Below are 18,235 nucleotides of genomic sequence, written 5' to 3' on the forward strand. Positions count from 1 at the left end.
TGTTCTTTGTATATTTTAGTCTCCAGGCCTTTGATCATCATAGTTGCTCTTCTCTGATTTTTTTCCAAACTCTCAACATCCAGTCATAATAATATTCTGTCCCATGGGAACCAAGGTCCTCGGTTACTCCCAAGACTAGAGGCTAGGTGTTGCATAAAAAGCCCGCCAAATAATCATATTGGGGAATGTAGTTGCTTTCATAGTTTTATGGGTATGATTTTTAACTTTGTATTGGGAAATTGTTATTTGTATCACCAGACTTAGTTTCACTCTTGATTGTGCCAATACTTTGTCACTAATAAACATGTTCTTTGAGGAATTTGTAAGCCTCAGAGTTCTGCATTATTCATCCCTATCTGTTGGAAACATGACAACAGCTTTACTTGGAACAGCTTACATCTGGCAACAATACCTTTAACACAATGAAACAACATTTGCTTATTCCCAGGTCTTTGGGAAGGACTTGACAGCTGGACAAATATGCTGAGTCAAGTCTAAATATCTGGGTGTCTATGCAATGAACTGCAATAATAAAACCGGTAGAGCTGAAGGCAATATCCAGATGTTTGGTGTGTTGTTTACTGGCTTTCACTGAATAGTCATACACTATTGCAATTGTATTAGGAGGAAAACAATATTTCTTAAGTACTATCTTATACCACCATATGCAAATGAAAAGACTAGATTTCCTCTCCCAGATATCTATAAATAAAAAATTGACTTGGCAGAGTCACAACATCCTATTATTTTCTTTCTTAGCGCACTACAATCATGTCTTCCTGGCTGTATCTCCTCCTGCTGGCGGCTTTGCTGGGAGGTAAGGCAACATAGAAAGAAGGATTTCCTCTGTACAACTATAGTGATCCAGGCAGTCAACTCTTTAAAGAAACTAAAAACAAAGAGGAAAAAAAAACAAGAATCTAGATATCAAATAAAACAGAGGCTTGCGACAAAAGTCAAAAATAACAAAAAAAGCTTCTTTCAACATGTAAAAAACAAGAAAAAAGTGAAGGAAATGATTGGTCCATTAGTGGGTGGAAGTGGCAAGAAGGTGACAAGCAACAGGGAGAAAGCAGAACTATTTAACTCATTTTTTGCATCTGTCTTTACACAAAGGGAAAAAACAGACCAACCTATCAAAAATAGTGCCACAAAAAACAAAACAGAAACACAAGTTAAGATAGGCAAGAAAATCGTTAGTGAGCACCTGTCCAGCCTAGATGAGTTCAAATCGCCAGGACCAGACGGATTACACCCCAGAGTTCTCAAGGAACTGGCAGATGTGATATCGGAGCCACTGAACTATATTTTTCAAAGATCCTGGAACACAGGGGAACTACCAGAGGACTGGAAAAGAGCTGATGTAGTTCCCATCCTCAAAAAAGGAAAAAAAATGGATCCAGGAAATTACAGACCTATCAGCCTGACCTCAATACCTGGGAAGATCCTGGAAAAGATAATCAAACAACGAATCAACGAACACCTAGAGGCAAACAAAGTCATTACTAAAAGCCAACATGGGTTTGTCAAAAATAGATCATGCCAGACAAATCTTATTGCATTCTTTGACCAAGTGACAAAATTAGTGGATCAGAGGAATGCTGTGGACATAATTTACTTGGACTTCAGTAAGGCATTTGATAAAGTAGATCACAACCTACTACTTGACAAGATAGAAAAATGTGGGGTAGACAGAACCACCACCAGATGGATCCGTAGCTGGCTGACCGGCCGTACTCAGCGAGTGGTCCTCAATGGAACTGCATCTATATGGAGGGAAGTGTGTAGTGGGGTGCCCCAGGGCTCTGTTCTGGGCCCAGTACTCTTCAACATCTTCATCAACGATTTGGATGAAGGGATAGATGGGGAACTCATCAAATTTGCAGACGACACCAAGCTGGCAGGAATAGCCAACACTCCAGAAGACAGGCTTCAGATACAGAAGGATCTGGACAGACTTGAACACTGGGCACTAACTAACAAAATGAAATTCAATGGTGAAAAAAGCAAGGTTCTACATTTAGGCAAGAAAAACCAAATGCACAAGTACAGCATAGGTGGCACCATGCTCAATAGTAGTAACTGTGAGAGGGACCTCGGAGTCCTAGTAGACAATCACTTAAATATGAGCCAGCAGTGTGCTGCAGCTGCCAAAAAGGCCAACACAGTGCTAGGCTGCATTAACAGAGGGATAGAATCAAGATCACATGAAGTATTAATACCACTCTTCAATGCCTTGGTAAGGCCACACTTGGAATACTGCATCCAGTTTTGGTCACCACGATGTAAAAAGATGTTGAGACTCTAGAAAGAGTACAGAGAAGAGCAACAAAGATGATTAGGGGACTGGAGGCTAAAACATATAAGGAACGGTTGCGAGAATTGGGTATGTCTAGTTTAACGAAGAGAAGGACAAGGGGGGACATGATAGCAGTATTCCAATATCTCAGGGGATGCCATAAAGAAGAGGGAATTAAGCTATTTTCCAAAGCACCTGAAGGCAGGACAAGAAGCAACGGGTGGAAACTAATCAAGGAGAGAAGCAACCTAGAACTAAGGAGAAACTTCCTGACAGTGAGAACAATTAATCAGTGGAACAGCCTGCCTCCAGAAGCAGTAAATGCTCCAACACTGGAAGTTTTAAGAAGAGACTGGACAGCCATTTGTCCGAAATGGTGTAGGGTTTCCTGCCCGAGCAGGGGGTTGGACTAGATGACCTCCAAGGTCCCTTCCAACTTTACTACTATTACTATTACATCCAGTTAGGTATATTTCTGAATCACAAACTCAGCTTTTTTCCATTCTGATGTCATGTTGTGCTGAAGGGAATCATAGTTTTCTTTGCTGGGGAGGATGACTGCTAAATAGAGAACTGGAGAACTAGCTAAATTATTGTTGTTGTTGTTAATTGCGAAGTCGTGCCCGACCCATCGCGACCCCATGGACAACATTCCTCCAGGTCTTCCTGTCCTCCACCATCTTCTGGAGTCCATTTAAATTCACACTTACTGCTTCAGTGACTCCATCCAGCCATCTCATTCTCTGTCGTCCCCTTCTTCTATTGCCCTCAGTCTTTCCCAGCATTAGGCTCTTCTCCAGTGAATCCTTCCTTCTCATTAGGTGGCCAAAGTACTTGAGTTTCAACTTCAGGATCTGGCCTTCTAAAGAGCAGTCGGGGTTGATCTCTTCTAGGACCGACCGGTTTGAACGCCTTGCAGTCCAAGGGAATCGCAGGAGTCTTCTCCAGCACCACAGTTCAAAGGCCTCAATTCTTTTGCGCTCAGCCTTTCTTATGGTCCAACTTTCACAGCCATACATTGCAACTGGGAAAATCATGGCCTGGACTATGCGCACTTTTGTTGGCAGGGTGATGTCTCTGCTTTTTAGAATGCTGTCTAGATTTGCCATAGCTTTCCTCCCCAGGAGCAATTATTTCCTCCCCAGGAGCAATTATTAGACTGTATTAAATCTAGATGACAAAAAGAGAGAAAAAAACATTAGAAAATAAAGGATATCAGAATCTGAAAATTTAAACAACTTCTTCTTCTTCTTCTCTTTCTTTCTTTCTTTCTTTCTTTCTTTCTTTCTTTCTTTCTTTCTTTCTTTCTTTCTTTCTTTTCTTTTTCTCCTTCTCCTTTTCTTCTGCACAGGGATCCAATCTGAAATACAGTTTCTTCAGTCTGGTCCACAAATAAAAAGGCCTGGAGAATCAATACGATTGACCTGTAAGGCATCTGGATATAACTTCACTAACTATAGGATGAACTGGATCAAACAGGCACCAGGAAAAGGACTGAACTGGGTGGGTACTATTAGGACAGACAACTTTAATACATTCTATGCTGAAGCTTTGAAAGCTCGAGTCACCATCACCGTGGACACTTCCATCAGCACCACATTTCTGCAATTGACAAACCTGAACACTGATGATACAGCTGTGCATTATTGTGGAAGGCACACAGTGGAGAAAACCACATTCATAGCCATTCATAAATCCTCAGGAGGAAACTGGCTGCTTTGCTGTAATAATATAGCAAGGGACGTGAAAGGCAAGATAAAAATATCTAAATCCTTGGTGTTTGTAGGAATCAGTCATTGCAGGATACAAATATGGCTGACTGCTTTCGCAGTGTTTATTGCAGTGGTTCTCAACCTGTGGGTCAGGTCCACATTTGGGGTCGAACGACCATTTCACGGGAGTCGCCAAACAACGCAGTCCGCCATTTTTTCCCCTTTTCCTTAGCTGTGCTACTCCCTTTTATTCTATTGGCTTTTGAAAGCCAATAGAATAGACTCTCTTGAATAGAGTCTAATTCTATTGGCTTTCAAAAGCCAGTAGGAATTGTCCAGGCTGTCTCTGCCCTGCTGAGCCCGCCAAAAGTCCCATTCTGCAAACGGTGCTGCAAGTTGTCTGCAGCGAAGGCGAGCTGTCTGGAAGCTTCCACCCCTCCCTGCTGAGCAACTACTAAAAATGTAAGTAAAAGAGGGCTGGGGTGGGAGGTGGGAGGCCGGCGGGCATAGGGAGGGTTGCTGGCATGCGTGGGGCCTGGCGGGTGCCTTACCCCCCTTGGGCTGGGCCAGCTGGTGGCCCAGCTGGTGGTCAGCCTGCGCTGTCTCTGTCGCTTGCCAGCTACGCCTCAGATGGCACAGGGGGCGGCACCATGCATGTGCAGCGCTCCTGGGCAGGGAAAGTCCTTGACCTACGACTGGTTGGATAGTCCCCAACTTACGACCGGTTGGGTAGTCCCCGACTTACGACCGGTTGGGGGTTGCAGCATTAAAAAGGTTGAGAACCACTGGTTTATTGCCTTATATACAGGTATTCAAATAGCATAAAGTAAGATGGCATCAGCATAGCAACAGCAGTTCTATTGGTGAAACCCCTTACCAATCCTTAAGAATGTACTAGCCAGGAGGCCCCAGTCAGGGAGCAGTTTCTACCACATCCTGTTGATGTAACCAGGCTGATATCATGTGAACCAGGTGATATTTTGTACCAGCCTGGTACATTGTCATGGTGATGTGAATGGATGAGATCATGTAGCGAGAAGAGTTACGCAGGCATTGGAAGGGCAGTTTGCTGCTCACAACCTCTACCTGGCCCCCATCTCTACAGGTGTGCCATTTATTCACTGTGACTGGGAGCTCGTACATCTTGCAAATGCATTAAGGGGCAAGCATAGGGTTTTAGTTTCTTATGTACTATCCTAAATCATCTATATGCAAATAAAAAGACTAGTTTTCCTCCCCCAGATATTTATAAATAATAAAAAAAATGGCTGGGCAGTCTGACAACATCCTGTTTTTTTTTTTTCCTTAGTTCATTACAATCATGTCTTCCTGGTTGTATCCTCTCCTACTGGTAGCTTGATTGGGAGGTAAGGCAACATAGACAGAAGGATTTATTCTGTACAAGTATAATGATCCAGGCAGTCAAACCTTCAAAGGAACTAAAAACAAAGGAAAAAACAAGAATACATATATCAAATAAAACAAAATATTCAATTAGGTATATTCCTAAACCACAAACTCAGCTTTTGTTCATTCTGATGCCATGTTGTGCTGAAGGACATCATATTTTCCTTTGCTGACTATGAGGACTGCTCAATACAGAACTAGTGAAATAACTAAATTATTAGATCATATTAATTCTAGGTGACAAAAAAGAGAGAAAAACATATTAGAATGTTTAAACAACTCCTCCTCATCCTCATCCTTCTCAACAGGGATCCAATCTGAAATACAATTTATCCAGTCTGGTCCAGAAATAAAAACACCTGGGGAATCAATATGATTGACCTGTAAGGCATCTGAATATACTTTCACTGACTACTCAGCATGTGGTCCTCAATGGAACCGCATCTACATGGAGGGAAGTGTGTAGTGGGTTGCCTCAGGGCTCTGTTCTGGGCCCAGTGCTCTTCAACATCTTCATCAACAATTTGGACGAGGGGATAGATGGGAACTCATCAAATTTGCAGATGACACCAAGCTGGCAGGAATAGCCAACACTCCAGGAGACAGGCTTAAGATACAGGAGGATCTGGACAGACTTGAACACTGGGTGCTATCTAAAAAAATGAAATTCAATGGTGAAAAAAGTAAGGTTTACATTTAGGCAAGAAAAACCAAATGTACAGGTATAGTATAGGGGGTACCTTGCTCAACAGTAATAACTGTGAGAGGGATCTTGGAGTTCTAGTGGACAATCACCTAAATATGAGCCAGCAGTGTGCTGCAGCTGCCAAAAAAGCCAACACAGTGCTGGGCTACATTAACAGAGGGATAGAATCAAGATCACATGAAGTATTAATACCACTTGGCAAGGCCACACTTGGAATACTACATCCAGTTTTGGTCACCTCGATGTAAAAAAGATGTTGAGACTCTAGAAAGAGCAGAGAGAAGAGCAACAAAGATGATCAGGGGACTGGAAGCTAAAACGTATAAGGAACGGTTGCTGGAATTGGGTATGTCTAGTTTAACGAACAGAAGGACAAGGGGGGACATGATAGCAGTGTTCCTCAGGGGCTGCCACAAAGAGGGAGCCCAGCTATTCTCTAAAGCACCTGAAGGCAGGACAAGACGCAATGGATGGAAACTAATCAAGGAGAGAAGCAACCTAGAACTAAGGAGAAACTTCCTGACAGTTAGAATTAACTAGTGGAACAACCTGCCTCCAAAAGTGGTGAATGCTCCAACACTGGAAGTGTTTAAGAAGAGACTGGGCAGCTATTTGTCCAAAATGGTATAGGGTTTCCTGCCTGAGCAGGGGGTCAGACTGGATGACCTCCAAGGTCCCTTCCAACTTTATTATCATTATTACTATAGTTTGAGCTGGATCAAACAGGCAGGAAAAGGACTGAACTGGGTGGGTACTATTAGGGCAGACAACTTTAAGACATTCTATGATGAAGCTTTGAAAGCTCAAGTCACCATCACTGTCGACACTTCCGTCAGCACCACATTTCTGCAACTGACAAACCTGAATACTGAGGACACAACTGTGTATTACTGTGCAAGAGAAAACCACATCCATAACCACTCATAAATCCTCCAGAGAAGACCAGCTGCTTGGTTAACATGAAAAGCGGAACAGTACTGCTGATGTGTAGTTCCATAAAATAATAGAAAAACAGAACCTGAAACGGAATCAAATAATCTAGTTCCATTCCATTCATCTCCTTGCTCAGAGAAAGAACTATTGACTTATCAGTCTTTGGATATTTCAGTTCGGAGAATTCTGATAAAACAGGAAATCATATTTATTAATTTAGCATATAAAGAGAACATGACAAAAGAGAAATAAACATATACATACAATCCACGTAATTATATACAAAATGTCTACAGGTGTATGACTGTGGTCTCATAACTGTGGAGCAAAAGTCACCCACGTCCATAACATCCCTTAAGCTACATGTGCTCCTTGAAAGGTGATAAATGATAGACAGCAATCAAATGCAGTGGTACTGCCCTCCTTGGCCTCATAGCCATGACAAACAGAAGTGTATAAAATCAAACAGCCCTTTGGGGGACTTATCATTTTTTTGTTTTTTGTTGCATATACATGAGAACAAAGTAAAACCTTGGTAACTTTATGACATGTGGACTCCAACTCCCAGAATTCCTCAGTCAGCCATGCTGAGGAACTGGGGGATGGAGTCCAAACGTTATAAAGTTGCCAAGGTTGCAGACCCCTGATCTAATGACTACGCTGCACAGTTGACCAGGGTTCAAGCAAAAACATATTAATTTTTGTGAGCTTTTCTGTTGAGGATTATTTACAGTGCTGGGTAAAACAATGATAGGAAATCATCCATAGGAAAACATGCAGAGAGAATCACCCTTGGTTTTCCAAATGAAAGGAAACTTCTTTAGCAGTATATGTCAAGTTCCGGCTGAAAAGCCCAATGAAGTCACACACCAGAGACATGGTTATCTCTAATGTAAATTTTATTAGGCATAGCATACCGGCACAGTCGAAGAAAAGCTAGCTCTGACAATATGGCAGGAAAAAGGTAGTTAAAAGAGAGTAAAACTCCCACCCCCCCACCCCCGACAGCTCAGGACACATTGCCCAATTATTCCTCAAGCATTTGTTTTGAGAAGAAGTCCTCTGTTCGCCAAAATATCTCTTCGGGGATCTTGGCTCTCACACCTGCAGATCCCAAGCTCTTCCCCCCTCCCCTTGCAACTGTAAGCAAGCTAGAAGCAGTACGGTGGGCCTAATGACAAAATCTTCGCAGCTTGACAGTATGTTTGAAATAGTTCTTGAAAAGCCATTCCTAGAATGAGGCATGCTGAGGATAATGATGCTTACCTTGTCACTGCATGTTTTTTTTTTTTTACTTTACTATAATTCATTCTACATGGGGCTGCCCTTGAAGACTAGCCAGGCACTTCAGCCAGTGAAAAGATTGGCTGCTTCTGTCTGTTTAGATCAGATCTGGTATTATCATGCTGCACCACTCCTTAAGTCTGTTGGTTTTTTTCTCGATGTAGTTCAAATTGATCACCCGTCAATCTCTATATAGCTAAGGACCTATCTATCTTCAAAATCATTTTTCCCAGGTAAAATCTGGTAGCCAAATATGTTTTATAGGGAATTTATATGTCTACCAACTCACTTGTGGTGACTCTGGACAGCTTAAAAAAAATAAACCCCATCATACAAAACGTAAAACCAATACCCTCCTCCATGCCCCTGGCAATAACGAGCAGTTATGCAAACAGAGAAGAACAACTAAGATGACCAGGGACCTGGAGGCTAAAACATATGAAGAACGGTTACAGGAAATGGGCACAGCTAGTCTAGTGAAGAGAAGGACTGGGGAGACATAATAGCAGTCTTTCAATATTTGAGGGACTGTCACAGAGTGGAGGGGGACAACCTATTTTCCAAAGCACCCAAAGGTCAGACAAGGAATAATGGATGGAAACTGATCAAGGAAAGATTTCAAATTTAGTCTGAAATTTTCTGACAGTGAGAACAATCAACCAATGGAAGAGATTGCCTTCAGAAGTTGTGGGAGCTTCATCACTGGAAGCTTTCAAGAGATTGAACAGCCATCTGTCAGAAATGGTGTAGGGTCTCCTGTTTGAGTAGGAGGCTGGACTAGAAGACCTCCAAGGTCCCTTCCAGCTTTATTCTATTCTATTCTATTCTATTCTATTCTATTCTATTCTATTCTATTCTATTCTACTCTGTTCTGATCTGTTCTGTTCATTGTCTCACGATTATAAAATATCTACAAATTTCTATTGGTGACTGTACATGGCTTTGAGTTGGATAAGAATGAAATGGAATTAAGGTAAATAAATATATGGACTAAAGTGACTTTGAGATTGAGGGGGGGATGGACTTTCCTTTATTGGAGGTGTTTCAATAGAAGCCTACCTGTAGATATGCACAAGAATGAAAAGATGGCATCAGCATTTAAGATACCCCAAAAATTAGGTCTACAGAGGAATTCTCAAAAGGTTTATTCTTCACCATAACTGAGTCAGAACGAGGAGTCTCCTTGTAGCGAGATAGGTGGCAAACAAATTTAAAAATACAATAATACAATAAAAAAATAAAGTTAATAAAATTAAATAATATTAAATATAAAATAAAATTAAAATTAAAAAATAAAATATAAAATAATAATAAAAAAAAATATTGATTGCCCATCTTACCACAAAGTAACTCTGGGTAGTTTACAATATTAAAAAGATTACAAAAGCTATAGAAAATATAAGCTAGATAACATACAAAGATAAATATTCAATCCTATCTAAACAAGAGGGAGGGGAGGGAATAGGATGAGCAGGGGAGGAAGTGGGATGTGTTGTTAGTCTGTCATCCACACTGAATGTGAACCCCTCCCCACTGGAACCCCAAGTTAACCAGCATTGTCAGGTTTTTAAGCTCTTGTAGAAGGTTAGGATGGATGGAACTGACCTCTGGGGGGCAAAATGTTCCAAAAGGCAGGAGCAAAAAGAGAGAAGTGTCTTCTCCTGGACCTCGCCAGTAGGAGTACCCTGGCCAATGGGGCCTGTAGCATGTCTTCTCTATCAGTGCAGGTGAGGTGGGCCAACCCCTTTGGGATGAGATGGTCCCACAATAAGCAAGCAAGCAAACAAACAAACAAATATGTTTAGTTGCAAAAGAGCTACAAAAGACATCAAAAAAACGTAGGAGAGAATATGATCTATCCTGGATTAATGCATGTGGAGGGGTACTAGAGAAGGGGATGCTGGAAAAACAATACTTTCTTGTAGTATAAGAGTGCATTGGATCCATGACCCAAGTTTTGATCAACTGGATTTTAAATCTCATTTCTATTCAGTTACCCAGACTGTGATAAAAAAAGATAGTGGAAAGGTGGGTTTTAGACCTCATTGCTTCTATTCATGTCCTGCTGTCTTCCATCTGTTCCTTTTTGTTGTACAGTGAAGCACTGTGTGATAGGGGTCACAGTGATTTCCTCCAGCACAAATACTCCCCAGATGATTATAGAAACACAAAGAGGGCTTCTTATCTTCCCAACAGAATGCAATTATATTTCCTCTGATGCTATCAAAATTTTATGGGCAGCCCCAAGCAAAGTTGTGATGGCAACTGGTTCTCTATACAATGCTTGTATTAACAAATAACTAAGGACTTTTTATTCTAAGTATCTCATCTGCTCTTGTTCTAGGTCACAGAGATTAAGTCCCATAATATTGTTTGTTACATCAAAACCCTCTACTAAACATACTGATGGAAAGAAAAGTCACAACTTAATGAATCATGGAGAACATTCCAAATTTATGGCCATAGAACCAAAATGCAAAGAACAGGCAGATTTCAATTTGATAGACATGGTGGGTACCATAATCTTCAACTAGTCCAAAGACACCTAGCTGGTTTTTCATGCATAAGACTGGACTACAATTCACAGCCTTTGTTCTGGTCATCACATTAACTACTACACCAAACTTTAAGTTTCTAAGTAATGCTAAAACTGTAATCTAGTGTGGATGATGATTGATTGACCGATCAATTGATATTGATGATAATCTATTTCCATACACTTGCAAAAAAATCTTTCTTTCTTTCTTTCTTTCTTTCTTTCTTTCTTTCTTTCTTTCTTTCTTTCTTTCTTTCTTTCTTTCTTTCTGTCTTTCTTCTTTCTTTCTTTCTTTCTTTCTTTTTGTCTTTCTTCTGGACATGGGAGAGAAATACAAAAAAGAAACATTCTTTTGTATTATCTGAATTTGGTTAGTTTTCATCAGCCTTTATGCAAGACTCAGTCCATATTTTGCACTTAAATATTTGCTTGAGGATGTTTAAGCAATTTGTATACAGGTACTCATGACTTCTAATGTTTGACCCCTCCCTTGGACTCAGCCTGTCATCTCTTACACATAGGACACAAATATGAATGCCTTGCAGGGGGATGGGTGGCAAACTAATTTAATGAATAAAAAATAAATAAAGAAAACATGTCTATGGAGATTCTCAGTCTTTGGGAAAACAGAAAAGAAACACTCTTGCACCATCCAAATTCAGTTAGCTTTGATCAGTTTCTCTTCAAGACTCAGTCCATGTTTTACACTTAAATATTTGGTTGAGGATGTTTAAGCAATTTAAAATGATTCTGGACAGGTGATCTCTTTTTATATAGAGACGGACATGCAAATTCAAAGGCAGCCCAACCTTTAAACATCTCCCTCCTTCTTTCTCAAACACTCAGAGACAGAATCAGCAACTCACCTAACACATATTTCTCCTACAAGCCATTTAATAACAATGATTCTATGGTTGAATGTCATCTTGACCCTCTCCATTTTTAAAGGTATGCTTCTTTGGGTTCCATAATATTGTGAGTTGCACTAAGATTTCTCCACGAGCTCTTCAGATATCTTCTCATGTCTTTCTTTTCAGATGTTCTTGCAGATGTTTCATTAACTGAATCAGGAGGAGGGCTGAAAAGACCTGGAGTTTCTCTTCGACTCACTTGCACATGCTCTGGGTTCAATATTGATAGTTACTGGATCCACTGGGTCCGCCAGGCAGATGGAAAAGGACTGGAATGGATCTCACAGATAAATAAAGGCACCGTATATTATGCCAATTCTTTTAAAGGTCGATTCACAATCTCCAAAGATAGTTCCAGGAACCTGGTTTATCTAGACATGAACGGACTGAAAGCTGAAGACACAGCCAAGTATTACTGTGCAAGGGAGCACAGTGGAGAAAAATGAATCTGAGCTTGTTCTGAAACTTACAGTTTATGTGGCAAAGGGAAAGTTTCATTTGGATTCACTCCAATGAAAACAGAATCACAACAGCACAGCTTTAAATATATATCATGAGCAATTCATTTGGGATCTGTCACAGCTGTTTAGTTACTTATTTTAGCAAGGAGATGAATATAGTGAGAAGGAACTGGATTTGCATATGGACAGTATCTGAAAAAGTAATTTTCTCTCACAGCCCAACTCACCTAATACCCACGACAGCTCAGAAATTAGTTTGACAGTGGAATTCTTATAAAGCAGAGGTGCCAAACTTGCAATGTCACATGATGTGTTGTGACATATCACAATTTTTTTCCATTGCTGGCAATGATGTGGGCGTGGTTTCGACATGACAAATCCAGCCCGCGGGCCGGCAGTTTGACATCCCTGATATAAAGCAACTAGCTCTTTGTATAATGTTTCTATTAACAAATAATCAAGGTCATTTTATTCTACTAGATTCTAGGTATCTCAACTTTGCTCTTGTTCTAGGTCACTGAGGTCAAGTCGCATAATTTATTTCCTCAACTAAACATAATTCTCAATAAAAGAAAAGATATACCCTAATAAATTGTGGAGAATTTGATAGATATGGTGGGCACCACAACTGGAACTAGTCCAAAATCACCCAGTGTAAGATCCTGCCTCAGCTATCTTCTCAGGAAATCATGACCCTTGAAACAAGCATTATTTCAAAAGGATGTTTTACTGAGAAAAAGTGATTGCAGAGAAGCCAGGCAGAATCTGAAGTTCCCGCATGAATCATTAAGCTAATTCCCCATTGTTCAAATCCACCCCAGTGGCCCAGTCCATCAGGAGCCAATTCACTGGCATGAAGTCATTGTGAGAACTCTGAGGTGAGAAGGTGATAACATGTCATTCCCTGGTGCTGTGACCTTGGTAACAGGCAGATGCTGGCCAGAAATAAATCCATCCAGGATGTCCATTTCCCCCCCTCCATAATTCCCATGCAGATACAGCAAAGCAAAAACATCAAATACTTCGATTTCCAAGTAACAGTCCCCCCTCCCCTCAGAAAGACAGCTTTCTGACAGGGACATGACACCAAGTTGCTTTTTCATGCCTAAGACCAGAGTACATTTCTCAGTCTTCTGGCCACCATATTAACTAGTACACTAAACTGGGTCTCTAAGTAATGCTAAGACTGTGGTCTAGTGTGGATAATGATAATGATGATGATGGTGGTGGTGGTGGTGGTGGTGGTGGTGAAGGTGTCAAACGGGCAGAGTTAAAGTTGATAGATATGGTAGGCACCATGATCTCTTCTTATATAGAGAAGGACATGCAAATTGAAAGACAGCCCAACCTTTAAATGTCTCCCTCCTTCTTACTCAAAGATCCAGAGATTACCAGAACTCTTGGGAATCAGCAATTCACCTAATATATATTTCTCCTACAAAACATTTAATAACAATGATTATATGGGTAAATGTCATCTTGACTCTCTCCATTTTTAAAGGTATTCTTCTTTGGGTTCCATAATATTGTAAGTTGCACTTCAATTTCTCCACAAGCTCTTCAGATATCTTCTTGTGTCTTTCTTTTCAGATGTTCTGGCAGATGTTTCATTAACTGAATCAGGAGGAGGGCTGAAAAGACCTGGAGATTCTCTTCGATTCACTTGCACATGCTCTGGGTTCAACATTGATAGTTACTGGATCCACTGGGTCTGCCAGGCAGATGGAAAAGGGCTGGAGTGGATCTCACGGATAAATAAAGGCACCACACACTATGCAAATTCTTTTAAAGGTCGATTCACAATCTCCAAAGATAGTTCCAGGAACCTGGTTTATCTAGAATGGACTGAAAGCTGAAGACATAGCCAAGTATTACTGTGCAAGGGAACACAGTGGAGAAAAATGAATCTGAGCTTGTTCTGAAACTTACAGTTTATGTGGCAAAAGGAAAGTTTCATTTGGATTCACTCCAATGAAAACGGAATCATAACAGCACAGCTTTATATATATATGAGCAATTCATTTGGGATCTGTCACAGCTGTTTAGTTACTCTCATTTTAGCAAGGAGATGAATATAGTGAGAAGGAACTGGATTTGCATATGGACAGTGTCTGAAAGAGTAATTTTCTCTCACAGCCCAACTCACCTGACATCCATGACAGCTCAGAAATTAGGTTGACAGGGGAATTCTTATAAAGCAGAGGTGTCAAACTCGCAATGTCACATGATGTATCGCGACATATCACAATTTTTTTTACATTGCTGGCAATGGTGTGGGCATGGTTTCGGCATAACAAATCCAGCCCGCGGGCCAGCAGTTTGACATCCCTGTTATAAAGCAACTAGCTCTTTGTATAATGCTTCTATTAACAAATAAACAAGGTCATTTTATTCTACTAGATTCTAGGTATCTCAGCTTTGTTCTTGTTCTAGGTCACTGAGGTCAAGTCACATAAATTATTTCCTCAACTCAGCATCTTTTTTACATCGGGGTGAGCAAAACTGGATGCAGTATTTCAAGTGTGGCCTTACCATCTTGATTCTATCCCTCTGTTAATGCAGCCAAGCACTGAGTTGGATTTTTGGTAGCTGTAGCACACTGCTAGCTCATATTTAGGTGATTGTCCACTAAGACTCCGAAATCCCTCTCACAGTTACTACTATTGAGCAACGTACCCCCTATACTATACCTGTACATTTGGTTTTTCTTGCCTAAATGTAGAATCTATTTTTTTTTTTCATTTTGTTAGATAGCGCCCAGTATTCAAGTCTGTCCAGGTCCTCCTGTATCTTAAGATCTGGAGTGTTGGCTATTCCTGCCAGCTTTGTGTCATCCACAAATTTGATGAGTTCCCCATCTATCCCCTCGTCCAAATCATTGATGAATATGTTGAAGAGCACTGGGCCTAGAACAGAGCCCTGGGGCACCCCACTACATACTTCCCTCCATGTAGATGCAGTTCCATTGAGGACCATATGCTGAGTATGGCCAGTCAGCCAGCTACGGATCCATCTGGTGGTGATTTTTTCTAACCCACTTTTTTCTATCTTATCGAGTAGTAGGTTGTGATCTACTTTATCAAATGCCTTACTGAAGTCCAAGTAAATGATATCCACAGCATTCCTCTGATCCACTAATTTTGTCACTTGGTCAAAGAATGCAATAAGGTTTCTCTGGCATGATTTGTTTTTGACAAACCCATGTTGGCTTTTAGTAGTGATTTTGTTTGCTCTAGGTGTTCACTGATTCATTGTTTGATTATCTTTTCCAGAATCTTCCCAGGTATTGAGGTCAGGCTGATAGGTCTGTAATTTCCTGGATCCATTTTTTCCCCTTTTTTGAAGATGGGAACTACATCAGCTCTTTTCCAGTCCTCTGGTAGTTCCTCAGTGTTCCAAGATCTTTGAAAAATATAGTTCAGTGGTTCTGAGATCACATCTTCCAGTTCCTTGACAACCTTGGGGTGTAATCCATCTGGTCCTGGTGATTTGAACTCGTCTAGGCTGGACAGGTGCTCACTTATCATTTTCTTGCCTATCTTAACTTGTGTTTCTATACTGATTTTTATGGCACTATTTTTGATAGGTTGGTCTGTTTTTTTCCCTTTGTGTAAAGACAGATGCAAAAAATGAGTTAAATAGTTCTGCTTTCTCCCTATTGCTTGTCACCTTCTTGCCACTTTCGATCATTTCCTTCACTTTTTTCTTGTTTTTTTACCTATGTAGGGAAAGGCACATGCATAACAATGTTATCTTCAACATTGTATATAGATGTATTAATGGTGTATTTATTACTGAATGTGTTCATATAACATATAACTAATTGGAGAAAAAAAACAATGGTTGGGCTGACAAGAGTTTCCAATCCTAAGCCATAGGAAGTTGATAGAATTCTTTTCTTCTATTTAATTAGACTAATTCAATTTCTATAGTCCAATCAATTGAAGCAATATTTAAATCATGAATGGTTTCCCATCTAAACATGGGTGGAAATCATTGCATTCCAAATGGACTCCATTCTCCATCAGTTCTCCCATGCTTTCTTTTCCTTTCTTCACCTACCTTGCCTCTTATATTGTAACCCATTTTCTTTAGAAATGAAAAAGGGAAAGAGCAGAAAAATTATAAAGCCATCATTTCATTTAAATTGTTTCTATCTATCTGGTATGACTCTTATTAATATTACATTCAAGCAGAACACTAAAACCACCATCTGCCAGACCATTTCTAATGTACTCAAATCTTTGTGACAGTTGAAGATTTCATTCAAATTTTGAGCTTGATTTTCCAGTGGAAGAGATTCATTTGAATTTAGGTTGGTTGTGGTTACCAGGCTCAAGACCAATATTTGAAATTGAAGAACTCCAGCATGGAGGAGGAGGAGGAGGAGGAGGAGGAGGAGGAGGAGAAGAAGAAGAAGAAGAAGAAGAAGAAGAAGAAGAAGAAGAAGAAGAAGAAGAAGAAGAAGAAGAAGAAGAAGAAGAAGAAGAAGAAGAAGAAGAAGAAGAAGAAGAAGAAGAAGAAGAAGAAGAAGAAGAAGAAGAAGAAGAAGAGGAGGAGGAGGAGGAGGAGGAGGAGGAGGAGGAGGAGGAGGAGGAGGAGAAGAAGAAGGAGGAAGAAGAGAGGAGGAGGAGGAGAAGGAGGAGGAAGAGGATGATAAGAAGAAGACAACTTAGATGGATAAACAATATCTATTTGGAATGATATGATATCATAATATTTTTGCACAAGAAATCAGAATATAGATCCCAGAAGGAAAAGTAATCGTCTTGCTGTGATGTAGCTACATTTGCAACACAAAGCTGAATATACACCACAGACTAGCCAATAAATACATAGCATACTTTGTTTCATGTAAATTACTTCCCTGTATGGCCTTCATTAAATAGAATGGAGACAGTATTAGAAGTACCTGACAGTATTGAATTGCTTTTCACCTTTTGCATTATCCTTCTTGAAAGCATGGCTTTGAAACTGTTGATAAATTTCCTCATTGTGTTCCCAGCATGTAAGATCACTAGTTTATTTGTAGGCAGATGTGCATTTTTTTGGTGTGTATTTTTTCACATACTTTTATTTTTAAATTGTTTTTGTATTCATGCAGGCACTACTTCAGAAATTACAATTACTCAATCTGCTGCTCAAGTGAAAAGACCAGGGGAAAGGATGAGGTTCACCTGTACAGTTTCTGGATTTTCTCTTGGAAGCTCTGGAATAAGCTGGATCCGCCAGGTCTCAGGAAAGGAACTGGAATGGATCGGAGACATCTGGCATAATGGAGGCACTGCTTATAGCACTATCTTTCGAAGTCAGGCCAGCATCACAAAAGACAATTCTAGGAGCCAAGTGATCTTGCAGCTCAATGCTTTAAAGGCTGAAGACACAGCTACATATTATTGCATAAGACACAATGACAGGAACCTTCCTTCAAGCTGGTCAAAACTACCGCTGTTCAAATTTAAGCACAGTCATTCTCTTGTGTGTGTCCAACAGGCAGATGGAGGAACTTAACGAAGAGAAGGACAAGGGGGGACAGAATAGCAGTGTTCCAATATCTCAGGGGCTGCCATAAAGAAGAGGGAATCAAGCTATTTTCCAAAGCACCTCAAGGCAGGAGAAGAAGCAACGGGTGGAAACTAATCAAGGGGAGAAGCAACCTAGAAACTTCCTGACAGTGAGAACAATTAATCAGTGGAACAGCCTGCCTCCAGAAGCAGTAAATGCTCCAACACTGGAAGTTTTTAAGAAGAGACTGGACAGCCATTTGTCTGAAATGGTGTAGGGTTTCCTGCTTGAGCAGGGGGTTGGACTAGATGACCTCCAAGATCCCTTCCAACTTTACTACTACTACTACTACTACTACTACTACTACTACTACTACTATTATTATTATTATTATTATTATTATTATTATTATTATTATTACTAACTCTTTTGTGTATTATTATTTCTTGAACCACAAATCCCAAACTTGCCATAATATTTT

The 18,235-nt window shown here is 40.3% G+C and overlaps 3 gene segments (V, D, J or C); all 3 read left to right on the plus strand.

Moving 5' to 3' along the window:
* The first annotated feature begins 739 nt into the window (after positions 1-739).
* LOC120303568 lies at positions 740-7,051 on the plus strand. The segment is given in 5 exon segments: positions 740-817; positions 3,651-4,022; positions 5,727-5,830; positions 6,341-6,351; positions 6,838-7,051. Coding segments are annotated over 5 exon segments (747 nt in total).
* Positions 7,052-11,716: 4,665 nt separating this feature from the next.
* Positions 11,717-12,234, plus strand: LOC120303569. The segment is given in 2 exon segments: positions 11,717-11,825; positions 11,915-12,234. Coding segments are annotated over 2 exon segments (366 nt in total).
* Positions 12,235-17,139: 4,905 nt separating this feature from the next.
* LOC120303571 lies at positions 17,140-17,760 on the plus strand. The segment is given in 2 exon segments: positions 17,140-17,257; positions 17,354-17,760. Coding segments are annotated over 2 exon segments (525 nt in total).
* The last annotated feature ends 475 nt before the right edge of the window (positions 17,761-18,235 follow it).

Source organism: Crotalus tigris, unplaced genomic scaffold, assembly GCF_016545835.1.
Source record: "Crotalus tigris isolate CLP2741 ecotype Arizona unplaced genomic scaffold, ASM1654583v1 scf7180000024473.799607, whole genome shotgun sequence".
Lineage (NCBI taxonomy): Eukaryota > Metazoa > Chordata > Lepidosauria > Squamata > Viperidae > Crotalus > Crotalus tigris.